This window comes from Pyrus communis, chromosome 2 (assembly GCF_963583255.1).
Source record: "Pyrus communis chromosome 2, drPyrComm1.1, whole genome shotgun sequence".
In the NCBI taxonomy this organism is placed as follows: Eukaryota; Viridiplantae; Streptophyta; class Magnoliopsida; order Rosales; family Rosaceae; genus Pyrus; species Pyrus communis.
The window spans coordinates 19,670,448-19,688,287 of NC_084804.1; the positions used below are offsets into that span (position 1 = coordinate 19,670,448).

A 17,840-nucleotide genomic window follows, 5' to 3' on the forward strand; every position below is an offset into this window, starting at 1 on the left:
AACTTAAAGAGTTGTCCACAATCACTGAAGCTACTATTGCCCATACACGTCACCAGAATAACGAAGTTGCTCACCATCTCTTGCTCGCTACGCTCTTTCTAGTTCTAGCAACTATTCGTGGTTCGAGAAACCACCTGACATTATCACTAATGTTCTGTTTGCTGAGTGTAATGTCTAAGTTTTTGTTGCTGTTTCGGATCATCATTTTGTATTGAACCTTTTACCAATGAACTAATATCGTCGCTTTCAACAAACAAAAACAAAAATAAATAAATAAACACTTGCTTCTCTTCAAATTCGAGTTAGTTGCTTCTTGCTATGAAATTGATCATCTGTGCACCAGCAGACCTATATATTGGCAGATTAGCATACTGGGGCATAAGTATTAAGGGTTACGCTCGGATAAAATCAATGTTTATATCAAAACTTCAAAGTTTTGATGAATTTTTTTTTTTAAACAAGAATATTATCTACACTAAGGAAGAGGAGTTGGGCTGAGCCTCACAATGAGCTAACGATAATGTGGTTCAAATTCACCTTTGACGAGAATCGAATTTAAGACCTCTCACGTATAAGTGAGGAGGAATACCACTAAATTGTAGTACTAAGTGGCCTAAGACCTCTTATTGACAAATGAAGAGAAATACTACTAGATCATAATACTACGTGGCATGTCCTGATAATTAAATAGAAGTATTTGAGGGTTCTCTACGATTTATCGGTAAGAAAGCAGCTCATTATGAGTTTAACCTAAGCGAAAATTTTCAGTTTTATGACAGATACAGACTTATTACCATATATAAAAAAAAATGAGCGCAAACAAACAGCCCCTAACCAAGTCTTCACATCCGAGTTCCCAAACTCAGAAAAACGCGCGTTGTTTTTCAGATAAGAAGGTTCGGAAAGCACACAAAGCCCTTTACTTTTAGTCCCTGTTTGGTCTGTCCTTGTTATAACAAGAACAGAAATATCTCCCAAATTGAAAACACAAACCAAAAGCACCAAAAAACACACTACAACTCTCACAGGGTCCATCCAACCTCGCCCACCTTCGACTCAGGTGCTCTCTCTCTCTCTCTCTCTCTCTCTCTCTCTCTCTCTCTCTCTCTCTCTCTCTCTCTCTCTCTCTCTCTCTCTCTCTCTCTCATCCTTCTTTGGTCAATTTGCTTGTTGGGTTTTCAATTCACACCAAAATCTCAACTGGGATTCTTTCATTTATGTAAATTGTTGTTCAAATCTATTAAATTTGTTTACGTTTTTGCTTCTGCTAATCTTTTGTTGCTACATTTTGAATTTCAGGAAGATATTGTGATCTATATAATGTTTTTTTTTTCTTTTTTTTGTAATTTTTTGTGAGCTCTTGAATGGTCAACGTTTAGTTCCCAATGATTTCTTTCTTTCTAATTTTAGTAATTTGAGCAAAATTTTATATCCCGTATTCAATTTGATTGAGAAATTGGGAAATTTGCTTCTGATGCTGTAATTCTGGTGAATATACAGGTGAAAGCATTGTCTGAAAATTAGGGTTTTAGGTTTTCGATTGAAGATCATGTGTTCTGTGATCTGGGTTTTGCTGGAGAATTCGAGGGTTCGATGAGGATCTGGTCTTGGTGAATTCTGGGAAGTGGAGTGGGGGAAAAATGGTGCCCAATCAGAGCTATTCTCGTATCGACACTTTGGAGCTGAAAGCTCTAATTATCCAAAAGATTGGGCATCAGAGAGCTGACAAATACTTTGATCTGATGAGAAGATTGTTTAGTTCGAAGATTAGTAAGTGCGAATTCGACAAGTTTTGCAATCGGATTATTGGGAGGGACAATGCCTATCTTCATAACCTGCTTATTAAATCAATCCTCAAGAATGCCTGCCTTGCGAAAGTTCCGCCCTTGACCAGTGTTCGGAAAAGGGGAAGTACCCTTAATGTTAAAGTAGCAAATGGTTATCAGAAGGATGGTCTTCACTCGATTAATGCAGATGCATTTTCCCCATCCCCTCACAAGATCCTGTCTCCAGTTAATCGAGAACACAAGTTTCAGGACCGCCCAAGGTCTTTGAGGCCGAATGGAAAGTCCCAACATTTTTCCAAAACACAAGAGCAGCAAAGTGCTACTGAATTGCTTTCTCTTGGAAGCAGGCCGCCTGTTGAAGTTGCCTCTGTAGAAGATGGAGAAGAGGTCGAACAGGATGCAGGAAGCCCAGCTATTCAAAGTAGAAGCCCTGTAACAGCTCCTCTCGGAATATATTTGGGTGGATCACGTAAAGCTCTTCCTAATGTATCAATATGTAGCACTTACCACCCTTTGACCTGTCAAAACAGTGGTGAGCTACCTGATGCCAGATCATTAAGAAGTCGTTTGGAGCGGAAGTTGGAGAAGGAGGGTATTAGTGTCGCTGTAGACTGTGCTGACCTCTTGAATAATGGATTGGATGCTTATCTGAAGAGGTTAATGGAACCTTGTATTCGGCTAGCAGGGACAAGGCATGGCAATGATCACTTAAAACAACTAAGTGGTCCATATCCGTACAACAATGGATCAAATGGGATGTCGCTTGGGAGATATATGCAAAGAGAAACAAAATCTACTTATGCAACCATGTCAGATTTTTCTTCATCAGTGGAGCTAAATCCCCAAATGCTTGGTGTAGATTGGCCCATACAGCTTGAGAAGATTGTCTTGCGTGCATCTGAAGAGTGAGAAAAACCTTATACACAATCAGCAATTGATGAGATCGCGGGCCATGAAATTGCACCCTCATTTAGTCACAGTTCAGTGTTTAGAGTCAATTCTTTAACCTTATCGACTTTTAGCCTTTGCCTGTTTACGGAGTTTTGAAGCATTGGAATAGGGAATAAGTTGTAGATTATGTGAGAAATTTTGGGTTTAGGTTGCATTTAGATGTAGGCTTGATAATTGTTGGGGCATGTTAATACGGTAGTATGTAAACTTTTCGATACAAGCAGGACATCAAAAGTGTGAAGAATTTTTTGCACAATTCTTCAATGGAAATTGTTTCTACTCCCTTGTTTATTATTACCATGTTATGAGAAAAATGAGTTATTCAGCGTTCAAATTATTGCGGTTGGAAAAATAACATACTACATAATTTACTTTTCTTGCTTACGTTATTTTAACTTGTGTTTTTTATTTGTCTCAACTTGAGTTTGTATCGCATTGATCTCAACCAGGTTGAATTAATCCAACCATGTAGGTTACATAGTTCTTACTTCTATGTCCATTGCTGCTTGGTCAAACTTGTATCTTTGCTCCTCTCAGCTTTTCAGCAAGGTTCTTCATCGGCATTGCTTTCGTTGAGGGATTGCTTCAATTTCTTCTTCTCGAGGAAGACTCATCGAAAAGCAATTGCAAGCTCGTTGTGTTTTGTAACAGGTGAGGTTTTGAATATCAAGCATATTAAATTGTTCAAAGTAAGCTGTAACATCACTGGGAGGTCATTATTCGTTGCCTTATATATAAATCATGCATCTCTTTGAATGTGTTGCTTAGAAACCATGTTTCCCAACTCAGATTACGGGACCTTTCCCTTCGAAGGCCCTTCTTAATTCTTAGGAATGAATATCTGCTGTCTACGATGATTAATCTGATCTATGCAAATATCTTCTGGTTATCTGTTTGTTTGTTATGCAGAAGACCTTTTCGACAACAAAATCAGGTAAGCATCCATCTGCTCTCTGAATCTTATGTCCTGTGTATAGGCACTCAACTGTTTTCAATGGCCGTCGAAAATCAGTTCAAATTTGAAGAAAGCGCTAATTAACCAGTATTGCTGGAAATATTTAGAAGGTTGCGATTTCGTTGCTGGTGTTTTACTCCAGCAAATCTGCTGAGGACCGTATTCAGGTTTTGGGTTTCTTTTAGCTCCAGTTGTATGAAGAATCAGAAACTCACCAAAGACCAACCAGAAAAACGCCTTTCGTTATGTATGTCGGCCTGTTCTGAAAACCTTTAATTGCTTGCCCTAGATCCTTGTCATGCGTAACTATCAGCAAACAGTGCGGAAAGACGGTCCCTTCCACAACTGAAGAAAAACAAATGTAATGTCCAACCGAAGTTTTGAATCCTGCAGTCGTTTGTTTCAGACCAAACTAACTGGTAATTGATACTTCCACTGTCTTCAACAGCCTATTGCTTTATACAAAACCCTCAAAGTTTCCCAACATAAATGCATAATGTCTGAATGTTTTACACGTATGGTGAAAACACGATCTAAATGTAATTACCAATGAATCTAATTCATAAATAGTGTAGCTCATTCTAGAATTCATAAAGAGAGCGAGATTCATGGCCTGCGCTTCAACCATGGTCGGGCTGTGGATGTCATGCCAGCGTTTCTGCAAAGGCATCCAGAAGGTTCACCGTGTAAGGCATCACGAGCAACTTCCAAGCAGGGTTTGTTGAGACATGTCTAAATCTTGAAGACGAGACTAGTAAAAAGAATAGGCGCCTACAGTCAATCAGCTAGGCCGTTGTGCCTGCTTTCTCCAGGCCTGCCATGTACGTGATGTAAATGGTCCACAGATACGAAAATCCATTGCTCACTAATGGCTGTTCAATACGCGAGCATCAAAAACAAAGTTCACAAGTTAGTTTCCAGACGTGTTTTGTAGGAATAGAACTCGGCAGCCCAGCCATTCTCAATTTCACTTACATCCAAAATCCAAAAAAAAATTTGATAAAGGCCAAGGCAAAAGAAAGACATCCACGTACCTGTAAATGGACAGGAATGAATCTGAAAGTGATAAAATCACATATTGGCCAGTACATAACGCCATTTAACAATGTAGGGAACAAGTCTCGCTGTAGGCGGGCAACAATTTCTCCACCATTTTCACCTGGAATTGGCAATCATGGTAACAACTTAGACCATATGACATTACTATGAAGCACCATATAGTATCACGCATCTCTCCGCAGACACAATTTCACTCTATTTTTCAAACTTCACACAGGTGAAGGTTTTCTTTGAAGAATCAATTAACATAGAGAGGTGTTTATACACATTCATTATGCATCAAAGTCAGTACATCTAGACCATTTTTATAGTCAACTATAACTTTCAGTTTCAGCATCCTATGATGAACTCTTCATCAATGTGATACTCAGGTATATGAACCGGAGAGCCAATTACCAAAGGAAATTGCTACCATGAAGTGTAGCAGGCTCAATCACGATTTTGTCATCGAATAAAATCTAAGAGGACCTAGTTCACAATCATTGACAAATTAGTCTAATTTCCACCTAATTCAACCCCGGAAGCTTCAACTCTCCTAAACAAAATTATACCCAAAATTTAACACACCACGCACCATTCATCATACAATATTTCGACAAAATCAAACATACAAAGCATCATTCATCATAAAAATTGTGTCATTAAGAGAGAAGCTTTATGCATACCTTGTAGACATGCATTCAAGGAGAAGAAAGCAAACGTCATTGTAGGTCCAAAAAGCACCTGCCCCATTGCCATTTTCTTCAATGTCGAAAACATATCCCGTTTCGGGTAAGATTTCGACATGAAATTGAACCAGAAATGCAGCGACGGACCCAAAACCAGCATCCCATATCCAGCCATGCGCGCAGTCCTTACAAGATCATAAGATTCTGAAAAGGATGATTTTGCTAATGTCTGATAAAGATCATTACTTCATTAGATACAAGAGCCAAATGACGAAATGGGTAACCACAAAATTCCCAAAAGCGAAGATATAACTACAGTAGGACCCACCTGGGAGGACAAATCGGCGGCGGTGTAAATAAGCGCCGCGGTGACACTCTTGGTCAAAACGGGGCGGGACTGGATCATACCCAGGTACCATCCCACGAACCCAAGCTTGGAGACCGACGGAGCTTCGACGGAGGACTTGGCGGAGGAGAAGGCGGAGGAGAAGACAGAGGGGGACAGGTCGTAGTCTCTGGCTTTGCGGAAGACTTGAGGGAAGCGGAGGTAGGCTTTGGAGTGGGTTTGGGTTTGGGTTTGGAGCAGCTTCGGGGCTCCGAACGGGTCGGTGATGGAGTTCTTCTGTAACAGGCGGGTGAGGTTGGTGCTCCAGCGTAAAGCGGCCGTCATGGTGGCGGTTGGTGGTTTTTTTGGCCGCGGAGCCTGTGAAGCTGTGACGTGGGGGTTTTAGGGGGAGAGGGGGTTTTAACAAAAAGGGAAGAGAGACGTGTGGGGGGGTTGTATAGGGAGAGTGACGTTTTGTTAAACTTGTTGGCAAGTTTGGGGAGTTTGTTTTAAATATTAGAAATTATTTGGGTTCAAATTTCAATTCTGTTTGCTCGACTCTATAAATCAAGTTTGTACTCGCCTTCCTGACCTAGAGTTTTATTTTTATTTTTTTTTTGTATTTTTATGAACATTGTGCAATATTACGTTGATGTACATTGTGTATCTCTTTGTGATTCTCGCTCATTTTCAAACTTCTTCCACTCTTTTAGTGATTGGAGAAACTGCTTGAGAATATGTAAATGTTTATGAGATTTGAGAGTGGATATGAGTAGACTTGTTCTTTCATTGGGGCGAGCTAAACTTTTTAAGTAATACGTATAGTGATTGAATTAAGCTGACTATGAAAAACAATTTTAATTTACGATGGATTAGAAATATTTTTGTCAACCTTGATTCGATGTTTTGAATATGAGATATAGTTACGATATTTATTATGAATAAATATAAAAACACTTCTAAATTAAATTATTACTTTTTTAGTATCGAAACCCCTGCAAGACAAAATATAATTTTCACATCATGTAAATTTTAAGTCAATGATAAATCATATAGGTAAATGTTCAAATTATCTGCACCCAAAAAATATTATGGCCTCTCTTTGGTCACTCATGAAACATAACAGTTGTTCACCCACTTATCCACCTTAAATGGGGCTAACTCCTCGTTATCTCCTCAATTTAAATTTTAAAAAAAAAAAAAAAAAAAAAACACCAAGCATGCATTCTTCTTGCGAACTCCCTCCTAGCTCTGGCTTCCAAAATTCCCAATTAGTTATTTGTATATCAATGATCTGATACCTCCAATGGGTGGAGGTGGTGGACATGGACATGGAGGACGAGAGGGAGGAAGCTTTTGATGAGGCGGTGGGAATTCTTGAAGCGAAGCGAGTAATAAGGGAGTTGGGCAAGATGTTTAGTCAACAAAGAATGACAGAGAGAGACGATAATGAAGAAGTTAATTCAATTAAAATGAATAAGTGAATGAACAAGTATCATGTTTTTAAGATAACTACATAAAGATTACAATATTTTTGAAGTACATAAGATTTGAGTAGGCCGCCTCAAGTGTTGTCATGTGCATAATTGAATTTTGACAACAACAAAAAAAGTGTCTTACTTTCCCAAGATGGAATGGAAAAGTCCCCCAAAAAAATGAAAAGGAAAAGAAACTTGAGAGCGGATATACACATGGAGCAGCGTTACAGCGAGTTTGTCATTTTACCAGAAACGCAGCAAGTGGGTAAAGAAAGTCACATACATCATGCATGGCCGGATCCGGATATCCGGGTCCAAATTATAAAGATCTCAAGAATCCTTACATCTTAATTATTTATCGTGTATCGTACGATAAAAAATTATTTAATTTTTTTATTTAAAATTAAATATAAATAATACCTAACAAAAAATAACAGTAAAATATTTTACGATCAACAATTAAAATGTGAAAATCTTTAAGATCCCTATAAAGTAGATCCGGAGAAGATTCCCTACCTGCATGGCCGACCTTGTTGAAGGTCGCTGTTTCCTTTCTAACACCCAAATGTTGTTGGATCAATTTCCAGAAAGTTAGGCGCTCCACTGGCACACCGACACATGTCTTCCTGTACCAATTTGCTCATGCCACGTGTGTGGCAATTCTACACGTTGCCTTTGCATTAGCAGTGATGCCCTTGGACATTGCTTATTTTTGTTTCAGTTACTTAGGTCATCTCCAACCGAAAGGTCCAGAGGGCCAGAGAGTAAAAAATAGTCAGAAAACCATATCCAACCGAGAGCTAGGTCAGAGGGCTCTGGAATTTGAGAGAGCTAGAAGGCTAGAAGGCTAGAGGGTTGGCTGGCTGGCTAGAAAATTCAGTTTTCCTATCGGTTATAACCGACAGTAATACATTTATATTATTTAATATAAATGTATTCCTGTCGGTTATAACCGAAATGAATGCTTAAGAAAAAAATTCAAATGCAACGGCTAGCTGACGTCAGCTAGCCGTTGCATTTGAATTTTTTTTTTTTTATAGTTTTATTATTATTTTTTATTTACAAAATTTTTCCTATAACTTCTATTTTTAATAATTTTTTTTAAATTCTATTTTTTCCTATAACTTTTATTTTACAAAATTTGTTTCATTTTTTTTTTAAATTCCATTTTTATCCTATAACTTCTATTTCAAAAAAATTGTTTCATATTTTTTTTAAATTATATTTTTTTTCCTATAACTTCCTAAGCCATTATACAACATTAAATTAAGTAACATGAAACAACATTAAACAATATGAAATAACATTAAATAGCATTAACCAACATACAAATTATACAACATTAAAAAAAAACATTTAACAACATGAAACTTAAACAACATTTTAAAAAACATTTAATAACATAAAACTTAAACGTCTACTCCATGCTTCTTTTAGCCCAAAGATGTGCAACAAGATCATGTTGTAGGTACTTGTTTGTGGCACGAGAACGTATCATTCTATAACGCCTCATGTACTCATTTATAGAAATACTACCAGTTCTTGGATTGAAAGGCAAATTAGGTCCATCATATATTTTTGCACGAGCCCTTCTTGACCTATTTGGATCTTCTTGGTCGTCATCGGACTCTCCATCAATATACTCATCTCACTCATCCTCCACTATCATATTGTGTAATATGATGCAAGACATCATGATGGAGTCCAAATTTTCTCGGCTCCACCCTCTTGCCGGTTCGCTAATAATCATCCATCGTGCTTGTAGAATACCGAAAGCTCTCTCAACATCTTTCCGGTATGCCTCTTGGTGTAAGGTAAACAACTTTTCTGCGTCATTCCTAGGGTTTGGAATTGCTTGGACAAGTGTCGCCCACTTTGGGTAGATGCCATCTACCAAGTAATACCCCATATTGTATTGACGGTTGTTGATGTAGTAGTGAAGTTGAGGTGCTTTACCTTCCGTCAAGTTATTGAAAAGGGGTGAACGCCCAAGAACTGTGATGTCATTTTGGGATCCAGGGACTCCAAAGAAAGCATGCCAAATCCATATGTCATATAAGGCAACCGCCTTTAACACAACAGTTGGCTTTCTCAACCTTCCGCTAAAGCCTCCTTGCCATCCGGTGGGACAGTTCTTCCAATCCCAATGCATGCACTCTAATGAACTTATCATGCCCGAAAACCTATGGTCTTCAGCTTTGTGAAGGAGCCGATTCAGATCTTCTTGATTTGGCTCGCGGAGGTACTCGTTTTTGTGAACCTGAATAATTGTGTCACAGAATTGTTAAAGAGTATCAAGGAATGTAGACTCAGGCATACCATAGGTTTCATCCATCGAATCAGCTAGGGAGCCATAAGCCATCATTCGAAGTGCAACAGTAACCTTCTGATGAGGTGAGAAACTAGGACGGCCTGCTCTGTCCAACTTCTGTCGAAAGTATGGATTGACTTACTAGACATCACGAAGTAAACACTCAAAGACATGACGCCTCATTCAGAAGCGACGTCTGAAATCCTCTTATGTGTACACCGAGTTAGGGTTGAAGTAATTGTTCATCAGATTGGCATGCGACATCGCTCCATTTCGTGGTTTGTAAGAGCGACCAGCAATAAAGCCACACCATTGAGGTTGTTCCTCAGTTGGCTGACACACCATGGCTGCTGCCATGTTTTGTTTGTTGCGCCTTACTTGAACTTCTTCATCACACTCCTCATCTTCTCATCTCATTTGCGCCCATTTTGCTTCCAATTTGGAATTGGATGAGGACCCTCAGTTGGAATCCGAAGAGGATCCAAGGTTGGAATTCATTGCAAACTTGAATTGAAAAAGATTGAATTGAAAGAGATTGAATGGAAATAGATTGAATTCAAAGTTGTGTGAATTATAGCCCAATATCCACCTTATTTATAGCAAAAGAAAAATTCAAATCCAACGGCTAGCTGACGTTATGCTAACGTCACTTAGCCATTAGATTTGAATTTAAGTTGTAGTTTTTAAATAATAAATTATGTTTAGCCCTATGGCCCTTTGGCCCTCGGTTGGAGACAGAGGTAAATATAGCCTTGTACTGTTCATTAAAATATTAATATCTTGGAGAATCTTGGAGGGTCAGAGGGTTAAAACGAGCCCTCTAGCCAGTCATCGGTTGGAGATGGCCTTAGGGCTGGTTTGATATTATTGTGCTTTGAAAAAAAAAATTGTTTCTGTTGTGCTACGATAATAAACAGCTGTGAAATAAATTAGTAAAGTGTTTGGTAAACTTTTTTTGTAAAAGTGCATTTAGTAAAAAAAGCAATGTTAAAATGTTTCATAAATTTTTATGTAAAATCGCTGCTGCTGTGTAAAATAACTAAAAAAGATATGATGTTGAATATTATATAATATTTTTTTTATCTTTTCTTTTATTATGGCATTTATAAGATTTATATAAACAATTTATAAACAGTTGTGAGCTTTGAAGAATGTACTTTTACCTTTTTTTATTAAGATATTTATAATTTTTTTATTCTATTCTTTTCTCTGAGAGTTGTTTCTTCTTTACCTTATACCTATTTTATTTTTGCAGAACCTTTGTATATTCTATGTGAAATCCCGTCCTCGGAATTTCACTATTCATTATGTATCTCGTAATTTAAATTCGTATTTCACGTTTACATTATTTTTATTACTTAATTTTAATTCTGTAAATTTTGTGAATTAAATCGAATAGTTATCGGGTTTGAATTTTTGTCATTAATCTTTAAGATTCGTTGACCTTTCGAGCTCACAAGTAACGTTTTCGAATATATCTAGAAACCACGAACACATAGGCGGAAGCCGTTTGGAAGTCCGGGTTTTAATGGTATAGTTACGGACATTTGAAGTTGTTACTAAATTATAGATTTTAAATTTATTTTGAAACTCCCACCTTGTGGGAAAAGGACCAATGAGATAAGAGAGTGAGGGACCAATGATACATTACTTGATCAAATTATGAATCGACGATCCGACTGTCAGATCATGATGAAATTTTAGTATGTTGTTCTAAAGGCATAATGTGGATTTTAGAAGATTACGGATCGAAAATCCGATATGCGTATCTTCTGGATCAAATTACGTAGGGATGTGGACCCTACTGTTGATCGGAAGTTGACTTTTGGTCAATAGGTATTGAATCATTTAAATTACTAAAATTAGTATTGCTAGAGACTCAGTGAGGCTTTGCGGATTTATCTTGGTGAGTGACTTTAATATATGTGATATGATTATTACCCTGTTTTCTTATATTAGTATCCTTTGTGGATATGACTTAGTTTTATAAATGTGTTTTTTGTTAAAATGTGATTTTATAATTGGTCATCGATCTATTTTTATTAAATGTGATTTGATTCATGGATTGGAAATATTTTGTGAAAAGGTGATTTGAAGTGCATATTGGAATGTTTATGAATTGTGTTATAAATATACATTTGAAATGTTGAGAAATGCGAGGGTTAGTAGGGGATCGTTACCCTAGTATCACAGGGTTAGGTGACACCAAGTCTGCATCATGTAGCAGTGGTACATGGATGGTCCTGCTTGGTTAATCCGCGAGGGGGGACCATATTATTTATGGATCACGCTTAATTAATTTGCGATGGGCGATCCTTATGGCCATGTATACTTAGGAGTGATCATGCTTGGTTAATCCGCGATGGGTGATCACTGCCTAACAGTTATGTAGGTGTGACTCTGCTTGGTTAATCCGCGATGGGGGGTCACTAGTGGTCCTGCTTAGTTAATCCGCGATGGGGGTCACTATGCGATTCGATTCTCAAGTTGTGATTTGCCACATCCCGGAGGCGGGATATGTTGAGATACGGTATTTGGTAACGTCACGTGTTGATCCTTGACGTATGTCAGGATCAGGATGTGACATTCTATCTTCCGCCGCTCACTCCCTCACTCCCCCTTCTCTCTCTGTCTCTCTCTGCTTGATCCTAAGGAAGGCTAAGTCGTGGGCAAAAGGAAGGCTGGGTCGCATCAACTGATTTCCGGAAGATGGATGAACTCCGATTTCAGGACTTACCACCCGAGTTAGCAGCGAAATCGTTGACGCTTTCCCTTTGAGATTTTGGGTGTCAAGTAGAAGGGTGCAAATCTAGCATTCTTTATGCAACCTAAATTTTGACAAAGCTCAGAAATCCAACGAACCTCCCGCCACTCATGTCCCAGAAATCCGAAGAAGCTCAGAGTTAGAGAGGACGGAAGAGAGACGTGGCAAGGTTGGTGACGAAGTCGACGAGTATAATGTATAATTTATTTAATTGCTAAAAGCCATTTTGGGTATTGAAAATTTTCATTAAAGGCCTCAGCGCCTCTTCCGAAATCAGTTTGCGCAAAAGTTGGGCAAGTAAAAAAAGCAGGTTTTTCAAAGCTGGGTTTTGCAGCTTTGTGTTTTTGGCTTTTTTTCCACCAAAAACTGTGAAAAAAAGCTGAAGTTGATGTTTACCAAACATAAAAAAGCTAGGAGTTTTTTTATTTTATTTTTTTATACCCACTTTTTTCAAAAGCACCTCAGTATCAAACCAGGGCTTAGTCTAGTTGCTTAGCCTCTGGATTTGTGTAAAAAACCTGTCTCGTGTGGAGGGTTTTATATGTCACGACAACACTATCACTCTAACGTTCTTTCAATAATTCAATATTATGTGGAGACACACTTTGCATATGTCATGATATCATTACTTCATTCGTAATTTTAATTTTGGACAAAATAAAAAAAATTCATTCATTTCTTCTTTTAAATTGTTTGTTAAATAGAAATGGTCCTATCCTAATCAGTAATCATTCATTTCTATTAAGCGAGGCCTATGCATACATGATTAGACCACCCTTAATACTATATTGATAACTTTTCTCATTTTTTATGTACAATATGAACTACTGTGTTATTATATTACTATTTTATATCGCTTTGCATTTTGATCTAGCAACGACATGAGATGAATATAAATTGGTAAATCCGAACACAACCTATGTGGCTCATCCAGCTCTTGCTTAGGGTGAAAATTATCAGGACAAGATTTTGTTATAAGAAATGTATTTTCATTAAATGAAACTGGTTATATTTGGAGTATTTATACACAACAGCTAATAATATTTAGTTAACAACTAATGTAACTAATTAAGCTTAATCTATGAATTAGTTACAATAGAAAACTTAAAGACTAAGCAATTGATGACTTGGACTCTAGCACTGTTGGGTTGACTGAGAATAATGTGTGTCTTTACACCCCCTCAAGCTGAACGAAGGGGAACCAAGTGAAAGCTTGGAACGAAGAAACTGAAATCGACCCTTGGACATGGACTTAGTGTGAATATCTGCAATTTGATGGAGACTAGGAACAAACTGAACTTTCAGTAGAGAGGCTAAAACCAGTTCTCGGATATAGTGGTAGTCGATTTCGACATGTTTCGTTCGAGCATGAAAAATTGGATTTGAAGCAAGAGAAATTGCAGAGACATTATCACACCAAAGAATGGGAACCCGGGACAAGGGAAAGCCAATGTCCCTGAAAATTTTGCAAATCCAGGTGATCTCGGCAGAAGTGTAAGCCAAAGAACAATATTCAGCTTCAGTAGAGGAGCGAGCAACCGTGGGTTGTTTCTTGGCGCTCCAACTGATAAGGTTGCGACCAAGATACACACAGTAACCACTTGTAGATCGTCCATCAAATACACTGCCAGCCCATTCAGCATCTGAGAAGGCAGTAAGAGTGAGAGAACGTTTTTTGAACCAGATGCCATCAGTAACAGTGCCTTTAAGAAAACGTAAGACACGTTTAACAGATTGAAAATGAGTGTCTCTCGGACAATGGAGAAATTGACAGAGTTGATTGACAGCAAAAGAAAGATCAGGTCGAGTCCATGTCAAATACTGCAATGCCCCAACAATGGACCGATATTCATGGGGATTAGAGAGAAGTGTACCACTGTGGTCTAACTTTTGAGTACCAAGAGGAGTAGTACATGGTTTGCTGCCATCCATGTGAGTCTTGAGAAGAAGATCCATGGCATATTTATGTTGAGAGAGAAAAATGCCAGTGGAGGTGCGATGTACTTCTAACCCCAATAAGTAGTGTAACGGGCCTAAATCTTTGACAGGAAAAAGCTGACTAAGCTTGTTAATGAAAGCATTGCATGCTGGAGCACTAGGTCCAGTAACTAGTATATCATCAACATATACTAGTACAATAACAAGAGATGGCTTGAAACTAACAAACAGGGAGCAATCAGATTGAGAGTTCTGGAACCCTAGAGAAAGTAAGGTTTGAAACAGTTTATCATACCATGCTCGTGGGGCTTGCTTGAGACCATACAAGGACTTAGAAAGCTTGCAGACATGAGATGGCTGGGAAGAATCAATGAATCCAGGGGGTTGTTGCATAAACACCTCCCCCTTGAGTGTCCCATGTAAGAATGCTGCTTATATCCAACTGGTTTAAAAACCAATCAAATTGCACTGCTAATGTCAAGATAATTCGGATGGTGACAGGTTTGGCAACTGGGCTAAAAGTCTCCTGGAAGTCAATGCCTTCCTGTTGATGAAATCCCTTTGCGACTAAACGGGCTTTGTACCTGTCCACACTACCATCAGGTTTCCTTTTGATTCGAAACACCCATTTACAACCTACAATATTTTGTTGTGGTGTAGAATGGACAAGAGACCAAGTGCCTGTAGACTGCAGAGCTTGAAACTCCTCAGCCATAGCTTGCATCTAGTGATCATGCTGTGAGGCTTGAAGAAAGGTGGTAGGAACAAAATCTAAGGAATCAATAGGATGTTTAGTAGCAGCCAAGGCTTTGGGTTTTAAAATCCCGACTTTGGATCGAGTAATCATGGAATGAGTATTGGTAGAGAGGGGAGGTGGATGTGGGAGTGGAGAATGTGGCACTGGTAAAGAGTCTAGCACTGTTGAAGAAGTTGACACTGGGGGAGGTGATATAGGGTGGATAGGAGAAGTTGAGACAGTGGGAGAATTGGAGACGGTGGGAATAGATGAGGAAGTGGAAGGAAGCATAGAGGGTGAGAAAGGACAGGGAAAAGTGAAAGGAAGAGTGAAGGTGGGAGATGGGGAAGGGGGACTGTGGGGCAGCGGAGAAGTAGACACAATGAACTTGTGTGGTGTATGAAAAGGAAAATTAGATTCATTAAAAAGCACATGGCGAGATGTGTAAACCCTGGATGTAAAAGGATCTAAGCAACGATAGCCCTTGTGGTGCAAACTGTAACCGAGAAAAACACAGTGAATGCTCTTCCCATCAAACTTATAAGTAGAATATGGATTAAGCCAGGGATAGCAGCTACAGCCAAAAACCTTGAGCTTGGAATAATCCGGAAACTTATGGAAAAGTAATTCCCATAGAGATTTATCAAGATTAGAGATGGGAAGCCTATTGATCAGATACAAGGCAGTAGAAAATGCCTCAACCCAAAACTGATGAGGGACCTTTGATGCAGTAAGAAGAGTCCGAGCAGTCTCAGTAAGGTGTCGATGTTTGCGTTCAACACAATCGTTTTGTTCCGGTGTATGAGGACAAGAATATTGATGCAGAATGCCATGTTGCAGAAGAAAAGAATTAAAACAGGAGCTTGTAAATTCACCCCCAGAATCTGATCGAAGAACTTTGATTTTATTACCAACCAAGTTTTCTACATAAGCCTTGAAAGTGACAAATACTGAATACACCTTAGACTTGAGCTTTAAAGGAAACAACCAACTGTACTTGGTGAATTCATCAACAAACAACACATAGTACTTATAGCCAGTGACAGACAAAGTGGGGGCAAGTCCCCAAACATCACAATGAACAAGTTCCAAAGGCACAGAAACAGAACTGAGACTTGCAGTGAAAGGCAATTTGTGATTCTTACCAATTGCACAATCCGAACAGAAGAAAGAAGTAAACTTTTTACCACTGTAAACTATAGAACTACTAGTTAAAGCCTTCCGAAAGATAGCAGAAGAGGGGTGGCCGAGTCGATTGTGCCAAACTGGTAAAGAAGCCTTGCTACTGACAAGAGCAAATGGAGAATTAGAAGCTGGAGGAAGTCCTTGAAACGGATAAAACTCATCTTTAATGGGCCCTCGGAAAAGCATCATCCCCGACATACGATCCTTGATTGTAGAACCATCAGAATCAAGGGTTAATTTGCAGTGATTGTCTCGTAAGAATTGATACGCAGAAAAAAAAAATATGTTTCATGGCAGGAACATGTAAAACATTATTCAGACGAAAAGTGGTAGCAGGAGTAGTGAGAAAAGAACTACCAGTATGGTGGATGGGCATACCTTGACCATCACTAATATAAACCTTGTCCTGACCATTATAAGGAGCTGGAGAATGAAGAGCAGAGATGTCATTTGTTATATGAGACATGGCACCGGAGTCCATGAGCCAAGTAGGAGCAGAAGAGGGGAGATTGGTGTGAGCACACATAGCTGCCAATTTTGCAGGAGGAATTTTACCGGCAAAAGCATGATTCATGCGTTCAAAGCAGTCCAGAGCATCATGATCAGGAGAATGACAGATTTGGCATGGATCACGATGACTATGGGGATGACTAGAGGGACGAGTATAATTGCCAGAATTGCTACGATAGTTGTTGCCTCGATAGTTGTTGCCCCGATAGGTGTAGCCTCGATAGGTATTGGTGCCACGAGAATTATTGCCTCGATAAGATCCTTTACCACGATTGAATTGCCTCAGTATAGTATAGCCCTGTGGTGTGGGAAGAAGAGGCGATTGAGACTGTGGAGACTGAGCCACATAGGCTTAAAATGGTTCAGAAACAGATGAAGCAACAGGTTTCTTCTTACGCTGCATGAACAATTCTTTGTTAATCAGTAGGCCATGTAGTTCATCCAAGGAGGTAGAAGAGATGCGAAGCATAATGGAGTCAACAAATGACTCATAGTCATCAGAAAGGCCATTAAGAGTGACTGCAATCAAATCACTTACAGAGATCGGAGCACCGGCAGCCATGAGTGCATCAGAGATGGATTTGATTAGCTGAATGTATTCAGAAATCGTAAGATCCCCTTTCTGAACAGTATGCAGGCGGGAGCGAAGCTGGTGAATGTGAGCAGCAGAAACGCCGCCAAATCGTTGCTCAAGATTCAACCATAGTTCGCGAGAAGAAGTAACACCAACGGTGAATGGAATGAGATCTTCTGAAATAGTAGAATTAAGCCAGATAAGGATATTTTGATCATTTTCATACCACATATCAAAGTCTGGATTTGGAGTACCAGTGATCTTGCCAGAATCATCAAGCAAGAAGGAGGAAGGACAAATCTCAGAGCCATCAACAATCCCGGTAAGCTTGTAGCGACGAAAAATTGGAGCAAACAACGCCTTCCAAACAAGATAATTGTCCCGTTTAAGCTTGGTAGGAACCATACAACTGATATTCTGAATAGAAATCGAAGAAATGGAGTAAGAAGGCGGAACCGTAGGGAAATTAGGGTTCATCGGGGACGAATTTGGGGCAAGAACATCAGGATTCATTGGAGATGAACTCGACGAAGGCATCGTAATCAAATCAGATAGGAGAAAAGAAGAAGGTAACGATCAAGATCCGCAAGAAAATGAAG

At 39.0% G+C, this 17,840-nt stretch overlaps 2 protein-coding genes across 2 annotated transcripts; one reads left to right on the forward strand and one right to left on the reverse strand.

The window, feature by feature from the left end:
• The first annotated feature begins 964 nt into the window (after positions 1 to 964).
• On the forward strand, positions 965 to 3,093 carry LOC137726546 (uncharacterized). The gene is made up of 2 exons (XM_068465478.1): positions 965 to 1,060; positions 1,501 to 3,093. Exon 2 carries the CDS (start codon positions 1,641 to 1,643, stop codon positions 2,694 to 2,696), a length of 1,056 nt encoding a protein of 351 aa, XP_068321579.1. The 5' UTR covers positions 965 to 1,060; positions 1,501 to 1,640; the 3' UTR covers positions 2,697 to 3,093.
• Positions 3,094 to 4,133: 1,040 nt separating this feature from the next.
• LOC137726770 (protein SYM1-like) lies at positions 4,134 to 6,178 on the reverse strand. Its single transcript, XM_068465733.1, has 4 exons — positions 5,749 to 6,178; positions 5,418 to 5,649; positions 4,728 to 4,852; positions 4,134 to 4,565 (listed from the first exon to the last, which is right to left on the reverse strand). Exons 1-4 carry the CDS (start codon positions 6,088 to 6,090, stop codon positions 4,479 to 4,481), a joined length of 786 nt encoding a protein of 261 aa, XP_068321834.1. The 5' UTR covers positions 6,091 to 6,178; the 3' UTR covers positions 4,134 to 4,478.
• Positions 6,179 to 17,840: the final 11,662 nt, after the last annotated feature.

Bases quoted from the DNA above. Each gene is read 5' to 3' on its own strand.
- LOC137726546 (XM_068465478.1), top strand. From the start codon at position 1,641: ATGGTGCCCAATCAGAGCTATTCTCGTATCGACACTTTGGAGCTGAAA.
- LOC137726770 (XM_068465733.1), bottom strand. From the start codon at position 6,090: ATGACGGCCGCTTTACGCTGGAGCACCAACCTCACCCGCCTGTTACAG. The intron at 5,650-5,748 runs GTGGGTCCTACT...GATCTTTATCAG, and splicing joins CCGCCGATTTGTCCTCCCAG to ACATTAGCAAAATCATCCTT. The intron at 4,566-4,727 runs GTACGTGGATGT...CGTATTGAACAG, and splicing joins TCATTCCTGTCCATTTACAG to CCATTAGTGAGCAATGGATT.